The sequence below is a fragment of the Leptomonas pyrrhocoris genome (assembly GCF_001293395.1).
Source record: "Leptomonas pyrrhocoris isolate H10 chromosome Unknown, whole genome shotgun sequence".
Lineage (NCBI taxonomy): Eukaryota > Euglenozoa > Kinetoplastea > Trypanosomatida > Trypanosomatidae > Leptomonas > Leptomonas pyrrhocoris.
The window spans coordinates 2,881,835-2,907,821 of record NW_015438357.1 but is presented as its reverse complement, the minus strand read 5'-3'; the positions used below and the strand labels follow the sequence as shown (position 1 = coordinate 2,907,821).

The 25,987-nt window shown below is 56.5% G+C and overlaps 5 protein-coding genes across 8 annotated transcripts; all 5 read right to left on the bottom strand.

The window, feature by feature from the left end:
* Window positions 1–446: 446 nt before the first annotated feature.
* ABB37_00951 (hypothetical protein) lies at window positions 447–4,272 on the bottom strand (the record flags this gene model as incomplete). The annotated part of the gene is made up of 1 exon (XM_015797348.1): window positions 447–4,272. The coding sequence occupies exon 1, from the start codon at window positions 4,215–4,217 to the stop codon at window positions 447–449; it is 3,771 nt and encodes a 1,256-aa protein (XP_015665356.1). The 5' UTR covers window positions 4,218–4,272.
* A 566-nt stretch (window positions 4,273–4,838) lies between these two features.
* Window positions 4,839–9,313, bottom strand: ABB37_00950 (hypothetical protein; the record flags this gene model as incomplete). 3 transcript variants are annotated; one of them, XM_015797345.1, is made up of 1 exon in its annotated part: window positions 4,839–9,313. In XM_015797345.1, exon 1 carries the CDS (start codon window positions 8,619–8,621, stop codon window positions 4,839–4,841), a length of 3,783 nt encoding a protein of 1,260 aa, XP_015665353.1. In that variant the 5' UTR covers window positions 8,622–9,313. The 3 variants fall into 3 exon arrangements, with proteins under 3 accessions (XP_015665353.1, XP_015665354.1, XP_015665355.1); XM_015797346.1 differs by having other exon boundaries at window positions 4,839–8,748; XM_015797347.1 differs by having other exon boundaries at window positions 4,839–8,676.
* Window positions 9,314–10,797: 1,484 nt separating this feature from the next.
* Window positions 10,798–15,618, bottom strand: ABB37_00949 (hypothetical protein; the record flags this gene model as incomplete). Its single annotated transcript, XM_015797344.1, has 1 exon — window positions 10,798–15,618. Exon 1 carries the CDS (start codon window positions 14,950–14,952, stop codon window positions 10,798–10,800), a length of 4,155 nt encoding a protein of 1,384 aa, XP_015665352.1. The 5' UTR covers window positions 14,953–15,618.
* Window positions 15,619–17,397: 1,779 nt separating this feature from the next.
* ABB37_00948 (hypothetical protein) lies at window positions 17,398–20,256 on the bottom strand (the record flags this gene model as incomplete). 2 transcript variants are annotated; one of them, XM_015797342.1, is made up of 1 exon in its annotated part: window positions 17,398–20,256. In XM_015797342.1, exon 1 carries the CDS (start codon window positions 19,786–19,788, stop codon window positions 17,398–17,400), a length of 2,391 nt encoding a protein of 796 aa, XP_015665350.1. In that variant the 5' UTR covers window positions 19,789–20,256. The 2 variants fall into 2 exon arrangements, with proteins under 2 accessions (XP_015665350.1, XP_015665351.1); XM_015797343.1 differs by having other exon boundaries at window positions 17,398–20,238.
* Window positions 20,257–22,296: 2,040 nt separating this feature from the next.
* On the bottom strand, window positions 22,297–25,375 carry ABB37_00947 (TATE DNA Transposon; the record flags this gene model as incomplete). The annotated part of the gene is made up of 1 exon (XM_015797341.1): window positions 22,297–25,375. The coding sequence occupies exon 1, from the start codon at window positions 25,372–25,374 to the stop codon at window positions 22,297–22,299; it is 3,078 nt and encodes a 1,025-aa protein (XP_015665349.1). The 5' UTR covers window position 25,375.
* Window positions 25,376–25,987: the final 612 nt, after the last annotated feature.

Sequence of the window (25,987 nt, the reverse complement as noted above, 5' to 3'; positions counted from 1 at the left end):
AGAGAGAGAAAAAGATAAAGAAGACGCTGAATACATCACGTCGCTGTGCTTGACGATCATCCACAAGCTCATAAGTGAAGCAACGAAGGGAAAACAAAACAACGAGTATCACATACATACGAAGTGCCCTAAGAAGGCAATTTTACGCAGTGACGTCATCAACTTTACGGCCTTGTGTTTCTCGTCGTCGTATGTCATCAGGACCCAGCACACGGCACGGTGTCGTGAAGAATCATTGTCATTAATAGTCTTATTTTCGACTCAAGAGTGTATGGGTAGAGTCATAATAAACGGAAAAAGAACCCTGTTATCTCTCCCCTCAACATTATAAGTTTTGTTTAGGAGAGAAGTTGAATAAAGAGACCCGCTAGCATAATAAGAAGAGCAATAATAATACAATTAGTAGTAGCACTAGTTAAGACATGTATGTCAGAAAGCAATTTTATCTACCGTAGATCAGCATCACCCTTGCGCTTCCGTGGCGGCACGCGACTCTTCGCGTATTCGTTGATCGCGTACATCGTCTTCAACATACGCTCCGCCTCTGCAAAGAACATGTCCGTGCCCACCAATATCGTCAGCACCATGTTCACGTCGTGGCTCAACGTGCTGTCTTCAATGCGCTCGTGCTCCAGGCTGCGACGCGCAATGAAGGCGCGGCGCTCCTCTTCCTGCGCCTGCCGCTCGTACGGGTCCAGCACCTTCTCAAACTCCGCCTGCTCCTTCGCGCGCTGGTGCTGCTCTGACACTTCGTCCACGTTCTCGCCGCCGTCGCCGCGGCCGTCCGCACCGCGCTCCGACACGTCTCGTCGCACCAGCCGCGAGTTGCGCCGCTCCGTCGCGCGCACAAGCGCCATCGACTCCGCAATCGTGCGCGCGATGCTGCCGTTCGTCACGGCTGGCGTCTCGTCTCCGTCGTGTGCTGGCGCTGCCGATGCCCCGCTCACGATGGACGCATTGCGCACGGTGGAGCGCCGCCGCACTGCACGCGCGCTGCCCAGCGGGCTGGCGTCACTCAGCGGGTTCTCGTGGCCGCGTGTGCTGACCGGCGCTGGCGCGTCCGCCGGATCAAAAGCATCGGGCTGGTGGACAGACACGTCAGCATCGGCTGTGCCGGGGGTGGGGGTGGGGGCGAGCTGAACGTTCTGCCGCTCCCCACGCCGTGCAACCGGCATCCGCACGAAGCTCTCTGACGGCTGCACCGCGAAGCTGAGGTCGCGTGCCCGCTCAAGCGTCAGCGGGTCAACGACGCGCGTCATCGCCGCCGCAGCAAACGTGCGGTTCATCACTCTCTCGCGGAAGTTCGCACGGAGCGCTTTCACGTTGCGCCGGTGCGCCGTCCAGAAGGCGTGGTGCAGGTCACGGCTGAGCGACAGAAACAACGAGAAGTGGTAGGTGGTGAGTGTCGGTGACCACTCGTGCGGTGTGGAAAAGGCGTCGAGGAAGTCCTGGAAGAGTACACGACTCGCCTCATCCACCATCTGCATCACCGGTGCTACAGCCTCAACGATGTGCTCCACATCGGGGCGACGCCGCGGTACATTGTCATTGAATAATGCGGATAGTGAAGTGCTGATGACGTCGGTGGCGGAGCCCAAGCGGCGCAGCGAGCTGTACATGTCACGCATCGCTTGCAGCGGGTACGGATTGCCCAGCGGCGCAGGGTCGGCCGCTGCTTTCGGTAGCCACATGCCCACGTTGTTCAATGCCATCCACATTGAGATACGAGAGGCGCGAATACTCGTGACCTCCGCCTTCATCGCGGCAAACTGCTCCGGGTCGTCCGGGGAGAACGGCTGGCCGATCACGTCCACCAGCCGACTGAAGCGATCCGCGACGGACGTGATCGCCTCTACTTGTGAGTTGTAGGTGACACGCAGCACGTCGATGGGAAAGATGAAGACGACAATGGCGTAGTAGGACATGACGGTGAAGCAGTTGCTCACAATGCGACTCAGCAACACCAGCTTCGTACCGGCGCTGTTCAGGGCGGTGATGACGAGTATGCTGCAGTACTGTGCGGTGTGCGCGTAGGGATGGCGGTCACGGAAGCACAAGGAGATGAAAACAGCGGCCACCGCAATTGCCAGCTCCCCCGCCAGATTCGGCGTGTGCCAGATCGCCACGTACGCGATCGAGCACGCACACGCCATACCCGTCACACGGTACACCGACGCCTCCATGGTGTCGCCAGCGGTGGGCCAGCCCACACCCATCAGGATGGCCATGCCGAAGTAGTAGATGTTGTCGGGGTCGATGTTCTCCGTGAACATCGCACCAACGCCGTACGCGCAGGCCATCTTGATGGCGTCCTTGAAGATGCGCACGTCGCGCGGCGTTGCGAGGGTCATGCGCTTCGGCAGCTCCTCCCAGAAGTCCCGCCAGTAGTCGTAGAAGAAGAACTCCCAGGTGCGCCGCAGCTGCGACTTGTACTGGCTGCGGTCGAAGTTATGCATGCGCTCGCCGTACTCCAGTAGCCGCTCAGCGAGGACGACAAGCGAGAGGTGGAACGCAAAGACGTTGCTGTAGAGGAAGGGGTCCACGGGCGTCTCGGACTTGATCAGCGCCTCGAAGTGCACCTCGTCCAGCTTCGACTGCAGATCCGTCGCGGCCTCGCGCAGGTCGGCAAACGGCACCGTCTGCGCAGTCTCGTGTGGGTTGAGGTGCTTGCCGAGGCCCTCCAGCACCGCATCCAGCGCGTCCAGGTAGTGCTGCACGGGCTGCTTCAGAATCTCGCTCGTGCGGTCCCACTGCCGCGTCCGAAACTGCATCACCAGCAGGCCCGAGTTCTGCTGCGGGAGACCCGACTGCTCCTCGCCGTCCGCCCCGTCCGCCCCGTCCGCCCCGTCCGTCGGCTCCGCACCGGCCACGTTCTTGAGGAACTCGTCCCTCTCCGCTTCGCGGCGCTGACGTCGCTGCATGTCGGCAACATCGCCGCAGCTATCCGCGTCGCCCGCCGCGCCGTACGGCTCGCGACTCTGCAGGTCCATCCTCGCACCGCCGCGGGTCCCGTGTCCGTCGGCGGCCTCACAGGACGAGTGCTCACCACCCTCCGGCTTTGCTGCCGGCGAGTGCGAGCCGCCACCCTGCGTGCGCTTCACGTGTGCGCGGTGCACGCGCTTCAAGACCATCGCGCGTGCGGTGTCCGTCATGGTGTGCAGCCGCGGCATGCAGATCTGCATCACCGTCAGCCGCTCGCGGCGCAGCTCCAGCCGCAGCGTGCTCTCCCAAAACTCGTACATCACGAAGAACAGCTTCGACGGCAAGGTGGCGAGCACAGATTGGATGGGCTCCGTGCCGATGTGCGTCAGTGCGATGGCGCACTCGATGGGGTCCTCCGACCAGCACGCCGTGACGCAGTTGCGTGCGATGCGTCCGATGTGCTTCCAGCCGCCAGCCATCATTTCGTCGCAGTCCCTTGCGATGGACTTCACCGGGAAGAGACACTGGAAAAATGCGAAGCCTGTCGCCATGACTAAGTCCCGACCCACCTTCACTGGGTAGATCAGCTCCGTACCGCCCGGTAGGCTCTCCATCTGAAGAATGAGGACACACTGCAGCATTACGACACGTCGTGACCGCACATCACCAAACAGGCTGATAAAGAAGACACAGAATATGACGCTGCACCACCAGCCAGCGGGGTGGGTGTGAATGTGCCATGCGTTGTTCAGCACGCCCCACGTAATCATCGCAACAGCGCACTGCAGCGAGCATATGTTAAAGGCCACCTGCTCCCCGAATGTGTAGCGGCAATCCACAATACCCCACAGCGGAATCACCACGTGTGCGGGGAACACGTTCATGAGGTTTGGATGGCGAGCGAAAACACCCAACGGGAGTGCGACCATGAACGTGATGCGGAGGGCGTAGAAGATGGCCATGTACACCTGCGGTGAGAAGAGCGCAATCCAGTACGAGCGCAGACTCAACGTGTCGCTTGTCGGGTCATGGTGGCCGTCCAGAGGCGGCCGGACTCCGGACCTCTTTGCCTTTGCTAGCCCAATGACGTCGTTTCCGGCGGCGCGGCCTTTACCGCTGACGGATAACTTATCCTTCACGTTTCGGTCATCGGTGTTTTCACCCGCCGCGGGAGAAGTTGCTTTGTCAGAAGACTCCTCAGGTGTGGTGGAGGATTCATAGGTGCTGCTACACTCGGAAACTTCCGCTTCCGGTTGTTGAGCACGGAAGAGCGAGCTGAGGTTAATAGTGTCCATGCCAAGCGCGGAGGTCACACAGCAGACTTTTAATTAACTGGTCTTGCCTGCGTCTTTCACGCGATGACAGTGCACGAGCAGCAGCCGAGAGTAGAAGGTAAAACAAAACAGAAGTGGTTGTCATGTGGGCCAAACGAACATAGCGTTGCAGAAGAGAAAGAGACAGAGGGAGTAGAGACCTGAAAAGGAAGGGCCAATCAACAGCGCATTTTTGTGCGTGCAGCTTTCCTGCCTTGTTGACGACAGCGGCTAGCCTTGCGAGGCCGGCAACTCATCCAATGAAGAAACCTCCACATCGGATAAACACGCCTATTCAGTGGGTAACCTCCAAACAAACACCTCCACGTTTTCTTTCATCGACACTGTGTCCTCCCCTCCTTTAAGAAAACAACATTACGTTATCCATCATCGATGTCTTAGCTTTTGGTCTTTTCATTTGCGACTTACATCTGAAAACTATGAATGAGCACTGAGGTTAAACACGCTGCAGTCTTCTTCCTAGAACGTTGTCTTTTGAGGTTCAGGGGAACAGCTTACGAAAGAAAACACACACACGATCTTCTACCATTGAGAAAAGAAAAAGAAAAACGAGTTAAAATCAAAAACAGTTACAGAGCGCTTTCATGGGCTTTCCGTTTTAACAGCAGCATCACCCTTGCGCTTCCGTGGCGGCACGCGACTCTTCGCGTATTCGTTGATCGCGTACATCGTCTTCAACATACGCTCCGCCTCTGCAAAGAACATGTCCGTGCCCACCAATATCGTCAGCACCATGTTCACGTCGTGGCTCAACGTGCTGTCTTCAATGCGCTCGTGCTCCAGGCTGCGACGCGCAATGAAGGCGCGGCGCTCCTCTTCCTGCGCCTGCCGCTCGTACGGGTCCAGCACCTTCTCAAACTCCGCCTGCTCCTTCGCGCGCTGGTGCTGCTCTGACACTTCGTCCACGTTCTCGCCGCCGTCGCCGCGGCCGTCCGCACCGCGCTCCGACACGTCTCGTCGCACCAGCCGCGAGTTGCGCCGCTCCGTCGCGCGCACAAGCGCCATCGACTCCGCAATCGTGCGCGCGATGCTGCCGTTCGTCACGGCTGGCGTCTCGTCTCCGTCGTGTGCTGGCGCTGCCGATGCCCCGCTCACGATGGACGCATTGCGCACGGTGGAGCGCCGCCGCACTGCACGCGCGCTGCCCAGCGGGCTGGCGTCACTCAGCGGGTTCTCGTGGCCGCGTGTGCTGACCGGCGCTGGCGCGTCCGCCGGATCAAAAGCATCGGGCTGGTGGACAGACACGTCAGCATCGGCTGTGCCGGGGGTGGGGGTGGGGGCGAGCTGAACGTTCTGCCGCTCCCCACGCCGTGCAACCGGCATCCGCACGAAGCTCTCTGACGGCTGCACCGCGAAGCTGAGGTCGCGTGCCCGCTCAAGCGTCAGCGGGTCAACGACGCGCGTCATCGCCGCCGCAGCAAACGTGCGGTTCATCACTCTCTCGCGGAAGTTCGCACGGAGCGCTTTCACGTTGCGCCGGTGCGCCGTCCAGAAGGCGTGGTGCAGGTCACGGCTGAGCGACAGAAACAACGAGAAGTGGTAGGTGGTGAGTGTCGGTGACCACTCGTGCGGTGTGGAAAAGGCGTCGAGGAAGTCCTGGAAGAGTACACGACTCGCCTCATCCACCATCTGCATCACCGGTGCTACAGCCTCAACGATGTGCTCCACATCGGGGCGACGCCGCGGTACATTGTCATTGAATAATGCGGATAGTGAAGTGCTGATGACGTCGGTGGCGGAGCCCAAGCGGCGCAGCGAGCTGTACATGTCACGCATCGCTTGCAGCGGGTACGGATTGCCCAGCGGCGCAGGGTCGGCCGCTGCTTTCGGTAGCCACATGCCCACGTTGTTCAATGCCATCCACATTGAGATACGAGAGGCGCGAATACTCGTGACCTCCGCCTTCATCGCGGCAAACTGCTCCGGGTCGTCCGGGGAGAACGGCTGGCCGATCACGTCCACCAGCCGACTGAAGCGATCCGCGACGGACGTGATCGCCTCTACTTGTGAGTTGTAGGTGACACGCAGCACGTCGATGGGAAAGATGAAGACGACAATGGCGTAGTAGGACATGACGGTGAAGCAGTTGCTCACAATGCGACTCAGCAACACCAGCTTCGTACCGGCGCTGTTCAGGGCGGTGATGACGAGTATGCTGCAGTACTGTGCGGTGTGCGCGTAGGGATGGCGGTCACGGAAGCACAAGGAGATGAAAACAGCGGCCACCGCAATTGCCAGCTCCCCCGCCAGATTCGGCGTGTGCCAGATCGCCACGTACGCGATCGAGCACGCACACGCCATACCCGTCACACGGTACACCGACGCCTCCATGGTGTCGCCAGCGGTGGGCCAGCCCACACCCATCAGGATGGCCATGCCGAAGTAGTAGATGTTGTCGGGGTCGATGTTCTCCGTGAACATCGCACCAACGCCGTACGCGCAGGCCATCTTGATGGCGTCCTTGAAGATGCGCACGTCGCGCGGCGTTGCGAGGGTCATGCGCTTCGGCAGCTCCTCCCAGAAGTCCCGCCAGTAGTCGTAGAAGAAGAACTCCCAGGTGCGCCGCAGCTGCGACTTGTACTGGCTGCGGTCGAAGTTATGCATGCGCTCGCCGTACTCCAGTAGCCGCTCAGCGAGGACGACAAGCGAGAGGTGGAACGCAAAGACGTTGCTGTAGAGGAAGGGGTCCACGGGCGTCTCGGACTTGATCAGCGCCTCGAAGTGCACCTCGTCCAGCTTCGACTGCAGATCCGTCGCGGCCTCGCGCAGGTCGGCAAACGGCACCGTCTGCGCAGTCTCGTGTGGGTTGAGGTGCTTGCCGAGGCCCTCCAGCACCGCATCCAGCGCGTCCAGGTAGTGCTGCACGGGCTGCTTCAGAATCTCGCTCGTGCGGTCCCACTGCCGCGTCCGAAACTGCATCACCAGCAGGCCCGAGTTCTGCTGCGGGAGACCCGACTGCTCCTCGCCGTCCGCCCCGTCCGCCCCGTCCGCCCCGTCCGTCGGCTCCGCACCGGCCACGTTCTTGAGGAACTCGTCCCTCTCCGCTTCGCGGCGCTGACGTCGCTGCATGTCGGCAACATCGCCGCAGCTATCCGCGTCGCCCGCCGCGCCGTACGGCTCGCGACTCTGCAGGTCCATCCTCGCACCGCCGCGGGTCCCGTGTCCGTCGGCGGCCTCACAGGACGAGTGCTCACCACCCTCCGGCTTTGCTGCCGGCGAGTGCGAGCCGCCACCCTGCGTGCGCTTCACGTGTGCGCGGTGCACGCGCTTCAAGACCATCGCGCGTGCGGTGTCCGTCATGGTGTGCAGCCGCGGCATGCAGATCTGCATCACCGTCAGCCGCTCGCGGCGCAGCTCCAGCCGCAGCGTGCTCTCCCAAAACTCGTACATCACGAAGAACAGCTTCGACGGCAAGGTGGCGAGCACAGATTGGATGGGCTCCGTGCCGATGTGCGTCAGTGCGATGGCGCACTCGATGGGGTCCTCCGACCAGCACGCCGTGACGCAGTTGCGTGCGATGCGTCCGATGTGCTTCCAGCCGCCAGCCATCATTTCGTCGCAGTCCCTTGCGATGGACTTCACCGGGAAGAGACACTGGAAAAATGCGAAGCCTGTCGCCATGACTAAGTCCCGACCCACCTTCACTGGGTAGATCAGCTCCGTACCGCCCGGTAGGCTCTCCATCTGAAGAATGAGGACACACTGCAGCATTACGACACGTCGTGACCGCACATCACCAAACAGGCTGATAAAGAAGACACAGAATATGACGCTGCACCACCAGCCAGCGGGGTGGGTGTGAATGTGCCATGCGTTGTTCAGCACGCCCCACGTAATCATCGCAACAGCGCACTGCAGCGAGCATATGTTAAAGGCCACCTGCTCCCCGAATGTGTAGCGGCAATCCACAATACCCCACAGCGGAATCACCACGTGTGCGGGGAACACGTTCATGAGGTTTGGATGGCGAGCGAAAACACCCAACGGGAGTGCGACCATGAACGTGATGCGGAGGGCGTAGAAGATGGCCATGTACACCTGCGGTGAGAAGAGCGCAATCCAGTACGAGCGCAGACTCAACGTGTCGCTTGTCGGGTCATGGTGGCCGTCCAGAGGCGGCCGGACTCCGGACCTCTTTGCCTTTGCTAGCCCAATGACGTCGTTTCCGGCGGCGCGGCCTTTACCGCTGACGGATAACTTATCCTTCACGTTTCGGTCATCGGTGTTTTCACCCGCCGCGGGAGAAGTTGCTTTGTCAGAAGACTCCTCAGGTGTGGTGGAGGATTCATAGGTGCTGCTACACTCGGAAACTTCCGCTTCCGGTTGTTGAGCACGGAAGAGCGAGCTGAGGTTAATAGTGTCCATGCCAAGCGCGGAGGTCACACAGCAGACTTTTAATTAACTGGTCTTGCCTGCGTCTTTCACGCGATGACAGTGCACGAGCAGCAGCCGAGAGTAAAAAATCAAACAGGAGTGGTTTATTATGTTAGCTAAGCCAAGATACCGTTTTACCAGAGACGTAGACGCAGTGAGCGGAGGCGGGAAAGCTGAGTTATGCAAAGAAGAATATCCTCTTGCGACCTATGTGGCAGAGGAAGCGGTCAGCTGTCTCGTTGACGGTTGAAACAACAACAAAAAAAGCCCTTTGTTACTGTTCAAAGCAGCGAGCGTGGTCAACGGGTTGTGAAACTGAATCCAGACACGATAGTGATGAGAGTGACCGAGATATCGTTATTTAATTTCCTCAGATTTATACTAAAAGTCAGTGGAGAAGGGCGTTTAGAGTAATAATAACAGTAATAATAGTGTTCGTGTGGATCTATTCGTTTCTCTTTCTCCACAAACGATACGCCGCGACAACAAGAGCCAAATATTTCAGATGGAGATCGTATCCCAAGGGCAATGTCCTTGAACACCTACATATACTCGCAGGAATGGTCGCTCTCGACATCAACCGGGCAGCTAGGCTTGTCTATGAATGAGCGAGCAACGATTCGTAGAAAAAAAAAGCCTGTTTAAAAGAAAAAATGGGAACAGAAGCGTGCTACTTTTGAGCTAAGCGGCGATGATGAGTTGCACACACGCATACGCCGAAAGAAGCGATCAAAGGCGTGGTCGTGAAGAAGTTGGAAAAGGGAAGTAGGAGGAGATTCACATCACACGAGCAAGGAGGTGCAGCGAGAGAAAGAACTACTGTGGCGAAGCAGCTGCATGCATGAACAGAAGATGTAAAATGCTGTCCTGTCGTGTAAGGTGCGCGGCGGCAAAGCTGATGCAGCGGAAGTGCTCACGGACAGCCTACAAACGGCGTTGTCCTCACTACGTTGGATTTGTCGGCAAAGGGCAAACGCCTGATCCTCCAGAAGCAGAGGACCAACGAACTTCCGCTCTGCGAACGCGCGCGGGGGAAGGAAGAGCAAGCCATAATAACGCGGCGAGCATCAAATTTTTCTTTTTCATTTTTGCCCGGTAGAAGAAAACCCCAACGTGAGGGCCCCGCGAAGTATTCTTTTCTCTTTTTGTTGTTTCACCCGTACGCTCCGCTTTCACACACCTCAGACACCTAAAACTATTTTCTAGATTTCGTTTCCTGACGAAGACGCGCACATACGGGGAAGCGTTCATGATAAAAATAAGAAAGGAAGTAGTTATACACAAACATCATAAACATCGAGGTAATTTTTTTGTTGTTTGTTTGGATTACATAGAATTACCAAAAGGAAAAGAAACAGAGAATGCAGGAAGAGAAATTCGTCAATATAGGAACGAATCACAACCTGAGATAACAGTAAAAAAAAAGGCTGTTTCTTTTTGTCCAGCTCAGTGAGACCACGCACACGAATACGATGTGACGAAGTGGACTTTTTATTTGGAGGGGAAGGAAAAAGGAAAGGGAGGGTATGCGTGTGTGTGTGTGTGTGTGTGTGTTTGTGATACAGCGTCACATCAACCACGCTTTGGCGGGGCAACAGCGAGCGGCGAAAGTATCTCTGGGCGTTTGTTCGGGTATATAAAGAGAAGACAACTTGCGAAGCACGATCAACATCGTCGCTAAAGCCAGAAGCTTTAAAAAGAATGACTCACAAGAACACTGGAAAGAATGCGAAGGATTTTCTCTTCTTTTTTTTTTAACACAGTCGGAGAGAAGAATCAAAACAAAGGAGAGAGAAGAAAAAACGTGCGATTGTCGACACCCACCATAGCTGGTGGCACCGCTCACGAAGCTTGTAAAGATACTTAAAAAATGAGGAGAGAAACGAAAGGAGCTGCAAATCGACGTAAGTAATTGTAACGTTGCCCATAACGCACAACGTGGCTCTCCCGCAGGTCATGAAGTACGCGACGCGGAGTTTTGAACCACAAAAATCACAAAACACCATCTGGTAGGGCGGAGGAAAAAACGAAAGAGAAGGAAGGGCTGCAATAACAATACTAAAGATCTAAGTCCTTCGTTAGAGGGAGAACGACGCGAGAAAGAGAAGCAGAGAGCACAAATGCACACACAAACACACCGCGCCTGCATAGCAACAATTTTAAGCGTCTACAGTTCCTGAAAGGCGGGCATCGTAACCTTCAGGTACCCCTGCACGGCCACGTTGATGCGCTGAAGGAGGACGCGGGGGTCCCCGCCGCCGAAGCACTTTTCATGGGCGCGACGCAGCGTGCAACCGACCATGCCCTCACAGGTAACCATGGGGTAGTCGTTCTTCACCGCGGCCGGGGTGAGGAGCTGGCGCGGCTGGCCACGTCCGGGACTTTCGTCTACGAGGGACGAGATACATGCCGTGTCGCCCTGGCTAATAATAAGCGTCGCTGGCGGGTTTAAAAACTTTAGCTGATTCGCCTTCATCATGCGCATGTACACCGGCTCAAGGCGCTGCGTGAGAAGTTCGTTGACAACGGCCGGCGATAGCGCGCCTGCAATCCAGGGCAGGGCAAAGCGACCCTGACGTACCGTGTCGGGCTCCTCGAGAAACATCTTATTCATCGACCAGGCCAGTGCCTCCACCGTCGCGGCGTCCTCGGCAGACGTGCTCAGGTTTGTCAGCTTCAGCAGAATGTACATGACGGTGTTCGTCATGTCGCACTTGATGCCCGTGAAGATGAACGGCGCGTCCTTGTACGTAGGCGCCCCAACATCGGAGAGCCAGTCCGGCATGATCGTATAGCACACCCGCCGACCTTGAGGAGCTTTCGGCATGTAGACGACGACGACGTACATTGCCGCGTCGTCGCCCACGCCGCGGACGCCTTCCACCTTTACAAAGACCCCGCGCTCCTCTGAAAACGGGACGACGTTGCCCAGGGCATCCGACGGCGTCGCACCGGCGTCGAGGAAGGCGTTGTTCGCTGCCTTGAGCGTCGACAGACCCTTCATGGTCGGGGTAGTGTCCTTGTGCTTCTTACGGCCTTCGAACACCGCCAGCTCTGCCACCGAGAGCGGCAGCTGCTGCGGCATCTCAAAGAAGGGGGCCTTGATGTTGTCGCTTTCGAGGCGCCAGATCAGGTAACCGAGGACGGTGCATTCCGCCCGCTTGCGGGGCGGGGCGGGCAGGAGGTTGTGCAGCGCCTGCGAGTCCACGCTGCGCTCCATCAGCGTTTGATTGTACTTCTCCGTTGCGCGGCGCTGCTCGTCGGCAATGCGGTCGGCTGGGCGGATGTCCGCGATCATGCGTTCTTGCGAGCGACGCGGGTCTCCCATCTTTACGCGGCATAGATAGTTCCCCGCGAAAAACTTCTTGTTGAGGGGCAGACAGCAGTGGCCAAAGACCAGCGTTGCGTCCTGCGCCGCGCTAATAAACTCGATGATCACCACCGCAAAGGTGTTGTCGCCCACGTCGGCGCTGAACATGCCGCTAAACTGCGGCTCTGCGCTGCTGGAGGTCAGATTCTGAAACACGACGAGGTCGGGTTTGCGCATAAAGAAGCGCGGGTGGTGCAGGGGGTTCACCGGCTTGCCAGAGCTCGGGTCCACCTCATTCGTAACGTACACCAGCAGACGGGTGCAGACGGCGTTGAGGGGGAGCCCCGTCAGGCCGTCGAGGAACACGTCCACGGTCGCGCCCTTCGCGCCGTGCCCGGGAGTTCGCGGTGGGGCCGGCGGCGTGTTGGTGGCCTGGGCCAGACCGAACAGCACACACGGGTTCACCGCTGGCTTCGCGGCGATGTCGAACTTCTCCAGGTTCACGGAGGGCGGGTTGTTCGGGTTCAGCTTGTACCCTGGCGGCACCGCGAGGTTGCCCTGCGGATCCACCACAGGCCGCAGACGCTGCTGTTCGACCAGCGGCACATCCTCACGCGGGACCTTCCCCGAGACCTTCCGCGGGAGCTGCGAACTCGACAAAGACAAAGAGAGGGGGTCCTTGAGGTTGTTGTTGAGAGGCGACGAGTTCTTGGGCCAGGCGTCCGCCGAGGTGAGCGAGTTCTTGGGCGAGGCGAGCGGCTGCTGCGTACTCGGCGGAATAATTGGAGAGGCAGCGGGCGGCGACGCGGCGGCAAATGGCGGGTCGAGGGGCGACGAGTCCCCGATGTGACGCGGCGGCGGTGTGTGCTCCTGGTGCGGTGGTGACCGCGGCGACTCCGCTTTCACCGGGCCCGTCACTGGCTTCGGTGCGTTAGGGAGGCCCGGGGCGAGGGCCGGTGGCACCGTCACGATCGACACGGCGGGTGGCAACGTCACGATCGGCACGGCAGGTGGCGCCGTCTCGACGATCTCGACGTGGTCTTCCGGCTTCACGGAGTCGCGCGCCGATCCTGCCGATATGTTGTCGTCATCGTCATCGTCATCGTCATCGTCGTCGTCGTCTTCCCCCTCGTGGTGCTCTTCGATGATCTCTTCATCACTGCCGCTACTCGGCTCGGGTGGGAGGACCTTCCGCGGGGATCGGCACGGTGACGCCTTCGGCGGAGCTGTTTTGGGTGACTTGTTGCCTTTATTTGCTGCTGCTGCTTTCACTGCGGCCGCTCCGTTGCCCGCCGCCGGGCTTGCGGCGCGCTTCTGGATCTTCGCGAGATGCTTTGCGAGGTGCTCCTGCCACTCCAGGATCGACATGCCCGTTGGCGGGGGCAGAATGAAACGAGCGGCGGGACCTTTATTGGGCTGCAGCACCATCGCGTTCATATCCGCACTCGGGGGCAGGAAAGGTCCTTCGCAGCCCGGCATGCCAGGCAGCAGCGGAAGCGCCTGCGGCGGCGAGGGGAGCGGCGGCAGCCCGGGGAGCTGCGGCAGCATCGGCAGGGGAGGCGACGTGGGTGTGACGGCCATCGCAGAGGAGCTGCCGCTGCTTTGGTTTAGGAAGGACTCCGCGCGTCGCAAGGAGTCACCGGCGTCGGCCTCGATGGAGCCTGAAATGGTGGCGCCCGGCATCATGTTCTGCGGAGACTGCATGGCCTTTGCGAGATCGAAGGCGGAGTCACGCAGGCCCTCCGTGAAGGCGCCACGGTTTGTGGAGAAGATGGTGGCCCAACACAGAAGGCGGCCACGGTAGAGAGTGTGCACGACAAAGACGACCATTTCTTTGGCGTGGTGCACCATGAACTCAATCGGCGGCACGGTGAAGAGCAGTGTCTTGGCTCCGTGGCGGACCAGCGGGGGCGGGCGGCGCGGAAAGCTGCGCTCGACGGACGGCTCCAGCAAATACTCCTCGTTCGCATAGGACATGTAGTACACCTTCACGCTGACATCAACGTCGTCCAGGGGGATGGAGATGTCAACCCCCTCTAACGCGGCGAGCTTCAGCGAGTGCAGACCGGTGTCAAGCGTCGACACCGTTGGAAACGGCGCGTCTGTGCCGTGCCGCGGCGACGTGCTCATCGCCCGCAGACTCCGTAGTTCGTTTTGGACCTCCTGCAGCATCCCGCGTAGTTGCCGCGACGGTGACGAAGCGGGGGGGTTCCTGTGGTGGCTGGTGCGCCGGCGCGTGGAGACGCCGTCTTCGTCGTCGTCGGCGTCGCGCAGCTCCTCGTCCAAGCTGCTCCACGACCTGTCATCGCCGTCGTCCTGATCATACTCCACATCCCTTTCATCGTCATCGTCATCGTCATCGTAGTAGCGCTGTGTGGTGCGGGTGCTCCGACCTTCCCCGACGTACGTTTCTGGTCGCGATTGCTGGGGAGAGCCGTACATGCGAGGAGAGCGCCGATTTGCTGCGTTGCGGGCACTAACAGCACGGCGCGGCTGCGGACGCGCCTTCCTTTTCGGCTGTGGCTGCGGCGTCCGCTGCCAGTGCCGATTGTTGTCGGGCGGCGCATGAGGGTTCAGGGATGTGAGAGCGTCACGCATGGCAGCCATCTCGTTCCGCAGGTACGCCATATCCATGTTGCTGCCCTGCTCCTGCGCCTGCTGGCTAGCGAAGAGCTGCAGCTTCATCTGCATGAGCTGCGACTTCAGTGCTTGCTGTGACTGCTGCAGCTGAGCCTGTCGGGCCGGAATGACAAGGTTCACCTGCTGGTCCAGCATCAGTCGCTCCCGCTCCACCATGTCCACCGCCTGGCGGCTGCGCTGCTGGGCGAGAAGCTGCTCTAATTCCCGCTCCGTGTGGGATAAATAAGGATTGGTAGCCGCGGCCAGAGGTGGGGCGGCCGTCAGCTCGTAGCCGCGGTTCAGGTACCCGCCCGCAACACCCAGCCCGTACGCAGGGTCCGCTGAGGGGCCCTGGTAGCCAGCGGCACCACCACCGGCGCCTCCTGCGAACATCTCGGCTCGTGAAGGCGCCGAGGCGGGTTTCGCAAGCGCGGGAAGCAAGCTTTGCGTGCAGTTACCAGATCGACGGTGAAGTTGGATGTTATAGAGGGTGTCGAAGACAAGACCACAGTCTGGACACGAAGGCATAGGGGGCGAACTGTAATAATAACAACAAACGCAATGAAAAAAGAAGAAGAACAATGAAAGCGTCGAAAGAGTTCACCTTTGACGAAATATATATATTTGTCTCTGCGCGTGCGCACTCGGTGCCTCGACGAATGTTGAAGAGGAAACGAGAGAAGTAAAAACCCTTTGTGCACCGCAAAAGCGAATCAATAAAGATATAGATATGTAATGGATGGAGCCAACCAACAACGTTCAAATACACAGGCAGAATACAGTACCGATTCCGTAGCAGTACACATACAAACGTAAAGACATAAAAAGACAAAGAAAGAGGAGGTATATTTACATAAATAAAAAGCTTGAGGGAGCTGAAATAGAGAATGAAAGGAGGGACACACCGAGAAAAGATTCTGAAAAAAAAAATCGAACCGACAAACAAAGCAAAGAGAAAGAAGAAAACCACACAAACACGGAGATAAAGGAAGGTGTTGGGAAAACAGTTATTAGCTGTTGTTATTCTACGGTGTGAAAGAATCTTTGTCCTTCGCAACTGTGAAAGAATAGCGCGTGTTGCGGGAGAAAGCAGGTGCGCATTGGGTGTGTGAGGTGTTCGGAGGTTGAAAGCAACACAACAAATAAGAAGAGAAAGAAGTGCAAAGGAAGTGTACGCGTGAGAGAGAGAGAGAGAGCATCGCTGAGTACGCCATTGGATACACGTTCCTTTTTGTATTATTAATGTCGAGGAGACGAAGTGACGACAGACTCGCAGATCGACTGAATTGTAGCACCGGCTGACACCAACAACAAAAAATGGTGTGCTGCACAGCTACATCAAGACGACTGAGAGACAGCACGAACAAAACGTTCGAGGTGGAGAGATCGTCACTCTTCTGATGAGAGCAGCCACCGTGGTGTACGACGAGAGCACACCGCTCGTATTTTCTTTCCCATGGTATATATATGTACATACACGTTACGCTAAAAACGAGAAAGAAAACAATGGCAACTAATTGGGCGACAAAAACTACGCTATTTCCCCCTGCTCCATCTACATTGAAAAGAAAAACGAACCACGTAAAATTAAACTCCACACCACAGTTCGTGTGTGCGTGTGAACTACGTATATATCAAACAAGACTCAAAAAAAAAATGAATGATGAAGAAACGAGAGCTTTTCGAGGAGGTCGATGACAACGCAACGGAAGCAAACAAACACAAACGCACAGAAGCGGGTGGTCATCACAAGGCGAAGGTCCTCGAATGCCGCAATACACTAGTGAAAGAAAGACAAATCCGTCAAGGCGGAGGCAAAGCAATACGAGGATGAGAAAACCCAATAGTACACGACGTAGTTTGCCCACCTGAAGAGGAATAATGAAGACAAAGAGAGGGGAAAAACGGTGCGAGCACGGATTACGTTGAATATGCCGTTCTCACTAATCTTGAACACAGACAGAGCGCAGCGTTTGAAATACTTTTTTTTTTTCTCTAACAGCAAAGGCCATCCATCCGTCGTTGCACATTCGGCGAAAGACGGCTGCCCAACGTCGCCGGAAATACAATCAAGAAGAAGAAGAAGAGGCCAGAAAGGAAAACCAAAGCCAACAAGACAAAAGACAAAACCCGATGGAGAAAAAATATCTAAGACGGCTCACTGCACTAGCTTCCGTTGCTACACGTATGATCAGCGGGTTTGCAGAATAAGAGTCGTTTCTTCAGAACGAGAACCACCTTTTCTTCTTTTGTTGTTGTCATATATAATGTGTACGTTTACATCGGTTAGCAAGAAAGAGAAAGTGTCGGTGCCAGTTTACGTCGGCGCTGACTGCTAGTCTCCCGCTCCGTTGTGTCATGCAGCAAATGAAAGCATCGTCATCATTATAAAGAAGAGTTTTTTGTTGTTGTTTTGGATCAGTTTCGTGCTGCCGGTGCGCGGCAGTCGTGACAACACATCATTAACAACAACAGCAACACCAGAGAGGAGCAAAGAAGATGTCATTTCACACACACACACACACACACACACACACACGCAGACACACACAGACACACATGCTCACATACATAGATGGATTTCCACTCATGGACCACACGAATACCAATGGAATCAAGAAGAAGAAAAGAGCCGAAGGCCTTCCATGAACACAAGAAGTGCCTCAAGAGAAAAGACAGCAAATATGAAATGCAGCCTCACGGAAAGAACGAAAGAGAAAGAAGAAGCAGCAGCAACAACAATAAACAAAAGACGGCCCGGCAGAAAAGAAGACCGGCAAATCATCTAAATTCGAAGAAGTAGCAAAAAAAAGAGCAAAATGAAATCACGGCAAACGTTTAGGCGAGCCTCTTTGCATCCAGGCTGTCTTTATCTTCCAGACACACGTTGTACTGCTGCATCAATACGTAATCTAACTCCTCCTTATGCTTCTTCCATGTGGAGGATACCAGGCACATCGTGTGCGGCGGCCGCTCCACACGGGCCGCAACGACCTCCACCGTCGCCGCGATGACCTCCCGTTGCAGAAGGGCGGGCTGTTGCGGGGAGGGAATACCCTCCGCGCCCAGAGCGTTGACGGAGGACCCACCAGCGTCCAACCCATCCTCACCGAGCTCCTCCCGCTGCAGCGGCGGATCCGCAGAGGAGTGGTTCACGGCAGCACTGCCGTCGTTCTCCTCCTCCGACTTGAAGGCACGCCGCATGAGCGAGGGCGGAGTCGAGTTCGCGCCCTCACCGAGCAGCGGCGAGGCCTTCACGCTGTGCGACAGCGCAGCAAATTTCTGAAAAGGTGCGAACGTGTCCTGCAGCGTTTCCTGATCGATGCGGATGCTGCAGGCCCAGTCCAGCTCATAACGCGGTACCGTCTTGCGATCGGCCTCCTCCACGTAGTGGCGGCCAGTCAGCACGTGTTGAATCGCAATGATCCTCCGTGTTCCTTTAGACTCTGCCGTATTGCCGTACGTCGCGGCGGTCCCGTTCGTCGTCGCAGTGCGCCCGTCCGCCTCCGAATACGTCGACGGGGCTGCCGCGGCAGCCCCAAACGCGTCCGCCGCCTGCTCGGCATTCAACGTGGTGGTATTGTTGTTCGCGGCCAGCTCGGAGGAAGGCGTGAGCTGCAGACTCGCCTCTCCCATTCTCGCGGCGCCGACGGCGTTCGCCTCCTTCGTCGGCACCGTAGAGGCGCTGTTGTACAGCGTATTCAACGTGTGCTGCTTCAAGGCGATCAGATCGGCTGAGGTGGCGTCCTTCAGGCTAAAGTGGATCGTCCAGGAGACATCCTGCATGTGCGAGCCCCACGGCACCCACAGGACGTGCTTCAGGCGCTGCACCGGGAAGAACATCACACTCTGGGTCGCAAACTGCATAAGGTGAAAGGTGGCGCTGCGCACGGTGTAGCGGCTCGGGTTGCCGGGTGCCCCTCCCGGCGCGCCAGACGGCACCAGTGACGCCGCACTGCGGATTTGAGAGTTGGAGCTGCTCTTCGGCGCGCCGTCTTTGTCGTGCACGTGGTGATGCAGCGGCGGTGGCGACGACGTGCCTTTCTTGGCGCTCGCCTTTGCGTTGGCACCACCACCGTAGTCGGCGGGTGCCTCGACGGAGAGGAGCGCCGTCGCGGCGGTCGTGTCGGGCAGCTGGAAGGCAGAGATGCCCGGCGACTCGGGACGTGAGCTGCGGCTCGGTACGGAGGGGGATGCACGCGCGGGCAGGGGGAGGGCCCCGGGCCCCGATGGCGCACTCGCCGACGCGCCGACGGTGCGCAATGTGGTGGACGTGGGGACTGTGTGGCATTGCTCCTCGGCCAGCGCGATCATGCCGCTGTCCACGCAGGCGTTCAGCAGGATTTGATGGACGTCTAATGGGAGAGAGGTGCGGGCAGTGCGCTTTGGGGCAGGCGGTGGGAGTCGACCGTCCTGCTGTTGTTGTTGCTGCTGCTGCTGTGGCTGGAAGACGGCGAGGTACTCACTCACCGCCTCGCTTTCGACTGCCCCGTCGTTGCTGCCCTGCGCCACCAGTCGATCCCACGCCGACTCAAACGCGACGCCGAAGGTTGCCCGCTCGTCACACAACTCGGACAGCAACAACACTTCTTCTCGAACACGTTTCATGCGTGCGGCAAAGGCGTCGTCCTCGCGGAAAGGCTCTCGTTGACTGGTCCGGCCACCGGGGTACAACCGCGGCGCCTGCAACGGGGACGGTCCAGGCGACACACCAGGGGTGGTACTACTGTTATTGTTACCGCCTCCTGTTGCGTCGACGCACAGCGGTGGACGGCCGTGATCGGACCCGCTTCTCGGCAGCAACGGATGACCACTCCTATCGCGACGATGATGCCCGTATTGGGCGTGTGCGTGCGTTGTTGAGCTGTTGTGATTGTTATCTTCCTCGCCGTTCCTCTCGTTCTCGTTCCTGTTAAGGTTGCTCGAGGAGACAACGAATGGGTTCTCCGATGGCCTGCGCGAGGGACCGCCCGGCGTTGGCGTCGTCGATGCAGCTCTCCAGTTGGCGTTTGTGTGCTCGCAGCCGGCCGGCAGGTAGTTGTGGTGCGTCTCCGTCCCCACGTAGACGATCATGCGAGGAAAGTCGCGGACAACGGCGAGGGGGTCGGCGCCGATGTCGAGCAGCATCTTCTGCTTCCATGTGTCGTACGACTCGGTCGGGTTGTTGCGGTTCTTGGTGTTCTCGCGGTGGTGACGCTTCTCCTCCGCGGTGGAGCAGACGTTGCCCATGATGGTGCAATAATAATAATAATTACTATACAAGTTCAATGTGTTTACAAAGCAAAACTAATAATCATAATCATAACCGTAATGATGATAGTACAGCGTTGGCTGCAGCGCGTACACGATTTGCGTGGGACGGGGAAATTTCTATTAATAATTCTGTCGTTTGACGTGAAGTGCAACCAACATCAAAAAATTCTGTCTGCAGGTGTTCAGAAAAAAAAAGGGGGGGTCTGTGCAGTGGAGCACAGGACGTCGTGTATCGCACTCCACGTTTATAGTGGAGAGGGTATAGATCGCCGAAAGCGGGAGAATAATAAATGAGGCAGAAGAAGAAGCGTCCGCGAGAGACTTACAGACACGAAAAGCAGCAGAAAAAAGAAGAAAAAGAGCCAGCTCCAGCGAAGCAGCGATTTTGTAGTTTAGTCTGCCTCCCCACCCCCTTCTACGTTCACTGAGAGCAGGTGAACAGCTCCATTGCAGTTATAAAGAGAGAGAGAGACAGAGAGAGGAAGGGACATGAGAAGATCCATTCACATGCGAATAGGAACGTGGTGAGAGTAAGACGACGTTTTATTTCTTCCTGTTGCTCACGAGACGGAGCTGGGTCTGCGTTCGGCAGCGTCAGATAAGGTCAGCAGAGATTGACGACTGTGCCGCTGACAACTATTCAAAAGTTGGTAGATCATCATGAAAGATTAGCGTGGTGTTTAACTACCTGCAATGTGCATACTGGTCGGGTCCCGCACTGCACGAAAGCGGCATGAGCGCGGACAGGTATCGGCTGTGCGGTCTCGCCTCCATTACGCACATTCGTTGTACACGATCATCATCTGTTTTCCATATCTATCGATATTGTTTCTTTAAGCAAAGATTAAATCGAATCACACAATCGCATGCACTTAGAAAAACGACAGCAACAACACAAATACAGCAACGATGCACGATAAAAAAACGCACAGCCTTCCATCGATCGTCAAGTTGTTGTGATACTGTTGACTCCACACAAACTCCCACACAAACGCACACGCACACACGCCCATAAATATATCGATCTCACGAACGCATGCGCTACGGCGCTTTGGCATGTGCAACACCACCACAGTAACAACAACAAAAAAAAAACAGCAAAGAAAGGAAAACCATTGAGACAAAAAATGCGAAAGAAGAACAAGGCAGCCAACCAGCTCGACTCGGAAACACACAGACACACACCCGCCAAGAAAAAAAAAGAAAACACGGACCTACACTACAGAAAGGTATTTGAGTATATGAGCTAAGTTCAAGGAAGAAAGAAAAAATAAGGAGTTCAAAAGAAAGTAAGTACCGATGAGAGACAGAAAAAAGAAATAGCCAAAGAACAGCAAATAAAGGCCCCGAAGCGATGATCCTTAACCACACACCTTCCTCGGAGGGGGATGAGAAGTGGAAAGGGAGAGGGGGGGGGAGGGGGGATGTGAAGGCACGCATCCGACTTGCTACTCTGCAGAAAAATAAACAAGGAAACACAGTCCAAAAAGGCCATTAGTCCTTTGACCGGTTTCCGTTGATGTGGAAAATACGTAGAGTACGACATCAAGCAAGCAAAAACACATGAAAGCACACAGACGTTGGAAAAACACGCAAACACATACGTGAAAGACGACACACACACACACACACCGTGATGATGTTTGAAGACGTATGAGGGAAAAACACACTTAACGGGTGGAGCAAGAAAAGAGCAGCAAGAAAAAAAAGTGAACGACCATTAAACGGAAGAGCAATGTATGGATGCGGTTGACGCCAAAACAAAACAGAAGGGCAAAGGAAGAATACTAGAGTTTTTCTTTAAGCAGTTATGCGGGCCTGGTGTGATGTCACATCGTGCTGAACATCCGGCGACATACTCGCGCAGGTACGCGGAGAACAAAACACCCGAAAAAAGACCGACTTCCGTTGATAGATGAGTGAGAAGGACAGATGATGGGGCAACGATCAGCCGATAAAACAAGTAGTGAAAATGAGTGAGTATAACGGGAAAAAGGTTGGAGTTTCCCAAAGTACCGGCCTGCCCTGCACAAGTAGTGCGGTAGAACGGCGCTCGCGCATGAACGTGAGAGGAGAAGATCGCCTCCAGTTCAAGTGTGAAATTGCATCGAGGACCGTATAACGTGCGGCGGCGCCAACTCAATTATCTCCATTATAAAAGGAACACACGAATGTAGGATCATTATGTAGGAACAGCTGGCCTTATGAGGCTTTCTTGTCAACACATGCGCTGCAAAAGGATAAAGAAGCGAAGGGAATGAGGAGGAGAGGAAACAGTTGACAAACGCCACGGCCCAGCATCAAGGAAGTACGCGTGTTGCATTCAAGTGGCGCCAGTGGGGCGGAACCTCGATTGTGTTCGCCCTCAAACGGGCGGCACACGCGCATGCTACTTCGTCACTCCCTACGGTCGCACTTCATCCGTTGCAAGATTTACGGTGGCATGACACCGACTCCCCCATAGTACTCCACCTGTCCGCTCCCTTACGGTGCCCATCCGTCCTGCACTTCTGCCTTTCCTTCACAGAGCGGAGAGAACGTGTTGCAGAGCAAAGGCAAGGCCACATCGTTTACGACCGTGCGAGCCAGGCTCCCACGCTGCCTCGGCTCGAAATCCCCAAAGTTCCTCGACAACGTATCCGCGGGGTTCATTGGTCCGGCGATGTAGAAAAAGACAACGCTGATCCCTCGTTCGTAGAACACGTCATAGGCGTACTCGTACAGTTTGTTCAGAGACAGCCCTCGGCCTATCCCTCCGAAACCGTTGAGTTGCTTTTGGGCGTGTACGATGGGAAAATGGTCCGTTACCAGCGCTATCTTCGCACCGTCCGGTAAACCCTCCTCGACGAGTTGCCGCAGCATCAACTCGGCTGCGCGCGGTTCAGCGTGCGCCGAGTGCTTGGCCATGAAGTACGGTCGGTCGTCAGTTTCCGCGGAGTCGCGGCCCCGAAGGGGTGCACGTGCCCGTGGCAACCGGGTCTGCTCGAGCTCATTCACCCACATCTGCTGATATGCGGTGATGCTCTCAGCGCCATCGAGTGGCCCGACGGAGCCTGCCTCCCTTGACGTGTTGCGCAGGTGTTTGTGGGCGTACGCGCCCCACCCGCCTAAGGAGGCGTCCGTGAAGCACACCACGTCGTAGTTGTCTTCCGAGTACGTGGCGGAGCGTTCCCTGGCGATGGGTTGCCACGGGTTGTGCACCAAGCGGGCTCCAAGCTCGTGCAGGGCGGCGTGGATTTGTGGATGGAGGAAAGGGAGTGGGTCGTCCCAATCGAACCCTCGGCTAACCAGGCGGGCCGCCCCTCGGTAGGCCCGTGCCAGGCTGAATGCACGTGCAGGGTTGATCAGTGTGGTGTGCAACATGTAAAACATGAGCGACACCACCGACGCAAAGGACCGAATTGTGAAGGCGGGCTTTCGTAACGCGACGATCAACTTCGCCACACTCTTCGCCGAGTTGCGCACTAAGCGCTCGCTACCGTTCCACCTATACTCTTCCCCGAGAAAGGTGTTCGGTTCCTTAGCCAACGACAACAATGACGCGTCGTCCATGGTTGCCAAGGATTCGCGATCGGGCGATGTGAGAAGGTTGGCGCCGCGTATACGCGCCATAATCCTGCGGACAGCCGACAAAAAGTCCTCTTCCTGTCCTTCGTCCGCTGCAATCAAGATATTGTCAATCATAGTCATGATCGTTACTGGTGTATCGACGTCGACTATTGTTGACGTAATACCCTGACCCACTGCGACACTCCACCGTGCTTCTGTAGGCAGTGTGCAGAGACGGAAGTAGGCGCCGTTGCGGGCGCGAAAGACAAAGAAGTTTCGCAACTCACCAGGGAGCGGGGTGGCGTCATAGTACGCTTCGAAATCCACTTGAAGCATGTACCGCTTGTTCCGCAAACTCTGCCTTCGCTCTAGGCGCGTTGGGTACTGGACTTTCGGCATGTCGCTCGTCTGGAGGCACGCGTTTAGGTGCGGTTCGGTGATGAGTCGTCTCCTGCCCTTCATTTCCGGTACTGCGAAAACGTTAACGCCGTGTACTCCTTCTGGGAGGTGCTTACCCTCGATGTTGTCGGCTGCGGGGCACAGTTCCATCTTCCCCATCTCCACTGCTCGGTCGATATCTGCCATCGGCAAGTGGCATTTCTTAATTGTCCTCGATGTCCTAAAGCCGGTGAAGTGCTCAGGCGTGAAAAACATCCCCACTCGTCCGAGGAAAGCCCGTGTTTCTGGCTTGGTAGTTGTCATGTCGCAAACTGCGTTCCAGTTCAGCGGAGTTGTCTTCTTGAGGTGTAGCGGCCATTGTCCTGGTGGAGGTAACGGCGGTGCGTTGTGGGCGCCCTTGAGGCGCTGAATCTCTCGATATACCTCCGTGGGGTCGACAGCTAAGTCTTGCGTTGTAGGTGCGGTTAGGCCGAACTGTTCAGTTCGTAAAGGGCCGCGCTGGCGTTGGCCTGCGCGGTTGCGGCCTCCGTCGTGAGTTGGTGGCCATAGCCCAGGTACCTGTGGAGTGTGTCGGCGCGTCGGTGACCTGACATGATCATCAGTTCGTGCTCTGCCATTCCGTTCGCCGCCATGCAGCGTAGCGCGCCCTTGCGTACTGACGGTAGTGCTGCCAAAGGGTTCTCGCGGCGCAGGGCCGTGCGGATGGTGTCGGTGATTTCGGTCGGTCGAGCAAACAGGTGCTGCGTAGGTCGCCGGCTGCGGAGGAGGTGCGCGAGAATCAGCGCCGATTCGCGCGGCAGGGTTGACGGAACAGAATACGGCCCTCGGAACCGTGCCCCTTTGCCGCGTCTCATTGTCAGGACTACGCCATACCGATCTGGCCATATTGTCACACCTCCGTCCACAAATGGTGGCGGTTCCTCCCCCGTGAAGCGTACATCCCTGCACTGCAGAGTCCGTAAATCGCCCGCGCGAGCCGCAAATGCCCACATCATTTCGAGGAACAGAGAAGCTTCCTGATCGCGCTGCCGTAGTGAGTTCCGTTGCGCCGCGTCCTTTTGTTCCTGAGTGATAGGGGACGGCGGAGCCGCGACACTCTCCCGGTCGAAACGCTGCGCGGCGGCCACTGTCTTCTGCCATTCCGGGTAGCGGTTGAGATGTATCGGTTCGCGTTGATTGGTGTAGAGGGGCAGTTGTTGCAGCGCACCACTGACGGACGCCAGGGCCTTCGCGGTGGTCGACCATTTCCATTGTCTTGTCACCGCGATGCGGCGTACAAACTCTACCACTGCCGCAGCCAAATTGCGCCTGCTCAGTAGGTCGGCCGGTAGTGCGCGCAGCTCGTACAGCCACCGCCGGTGTACTGCCCGCGTACCTTCTGATACGGCGGACCAGGCCATTTGGCTGATGTGCGGGGGCTTCCCTGGGTGGATATACCACGTTCTCGGGCAGGCCGGACCCCCAGGTAGCAGCCCGCCCCTGTCGTTTAAAGGAAAAATCTCTGTCGCGTTGTGCCGTCCGGCCACCTCTACTGGCTGAGCTAGCCGTAAGAAACGAATCAGAAGAGGAGACGAGGGAGCGAGTAAAGAACACAGATATGGTGTTTTGCCACATTCCATCTAACAAACGGAGTAATACATGACCAAAGCGTCAGTGCCGATTCCAATGCTCAAAACACCTTCGCTTTACCAAATGCAGAGCTGACTTGCCATCCTTTTCTACTTACATCATTTGACTTCGTTTTCCAACTCAGTATCACACAACAAAATCGCGCGCGCACACACACACACACGCAACCCCACATAAAGTGAGAATAATATTAATACTATCAAATCAACCATTTTGTAAAAAAGGAAAAAAGATCGAGAGAAGACAATAAAAAGAAAATCTGAAGGCCGTCTTCACAGAAAGAAGAAAAAAATGAAGAATTACGAGTAGAGAAGTCAACAACACGCACGTCCGTATAAGGCAAAACAGGGAAAGAGAAAAAGTTCTGCGGAAAGCAAAAATAATAAAATATCACAAACATACTTTTAAAGAAAAGAAAAAAAGGGAAGGTCCTAAAGAAAACAATTGTACTCGAATAAGTACAAAGGCGGAAACGTATTGGGTGCTCGCACCATTTTTTTGCGACTTGACACAGCACGCATTAGAAAATAAATAATGAAGAAAAAAGAATATATACACTTACTTACTACCCCCCTCTCTCTCTCTCTCTCTCTCTCTC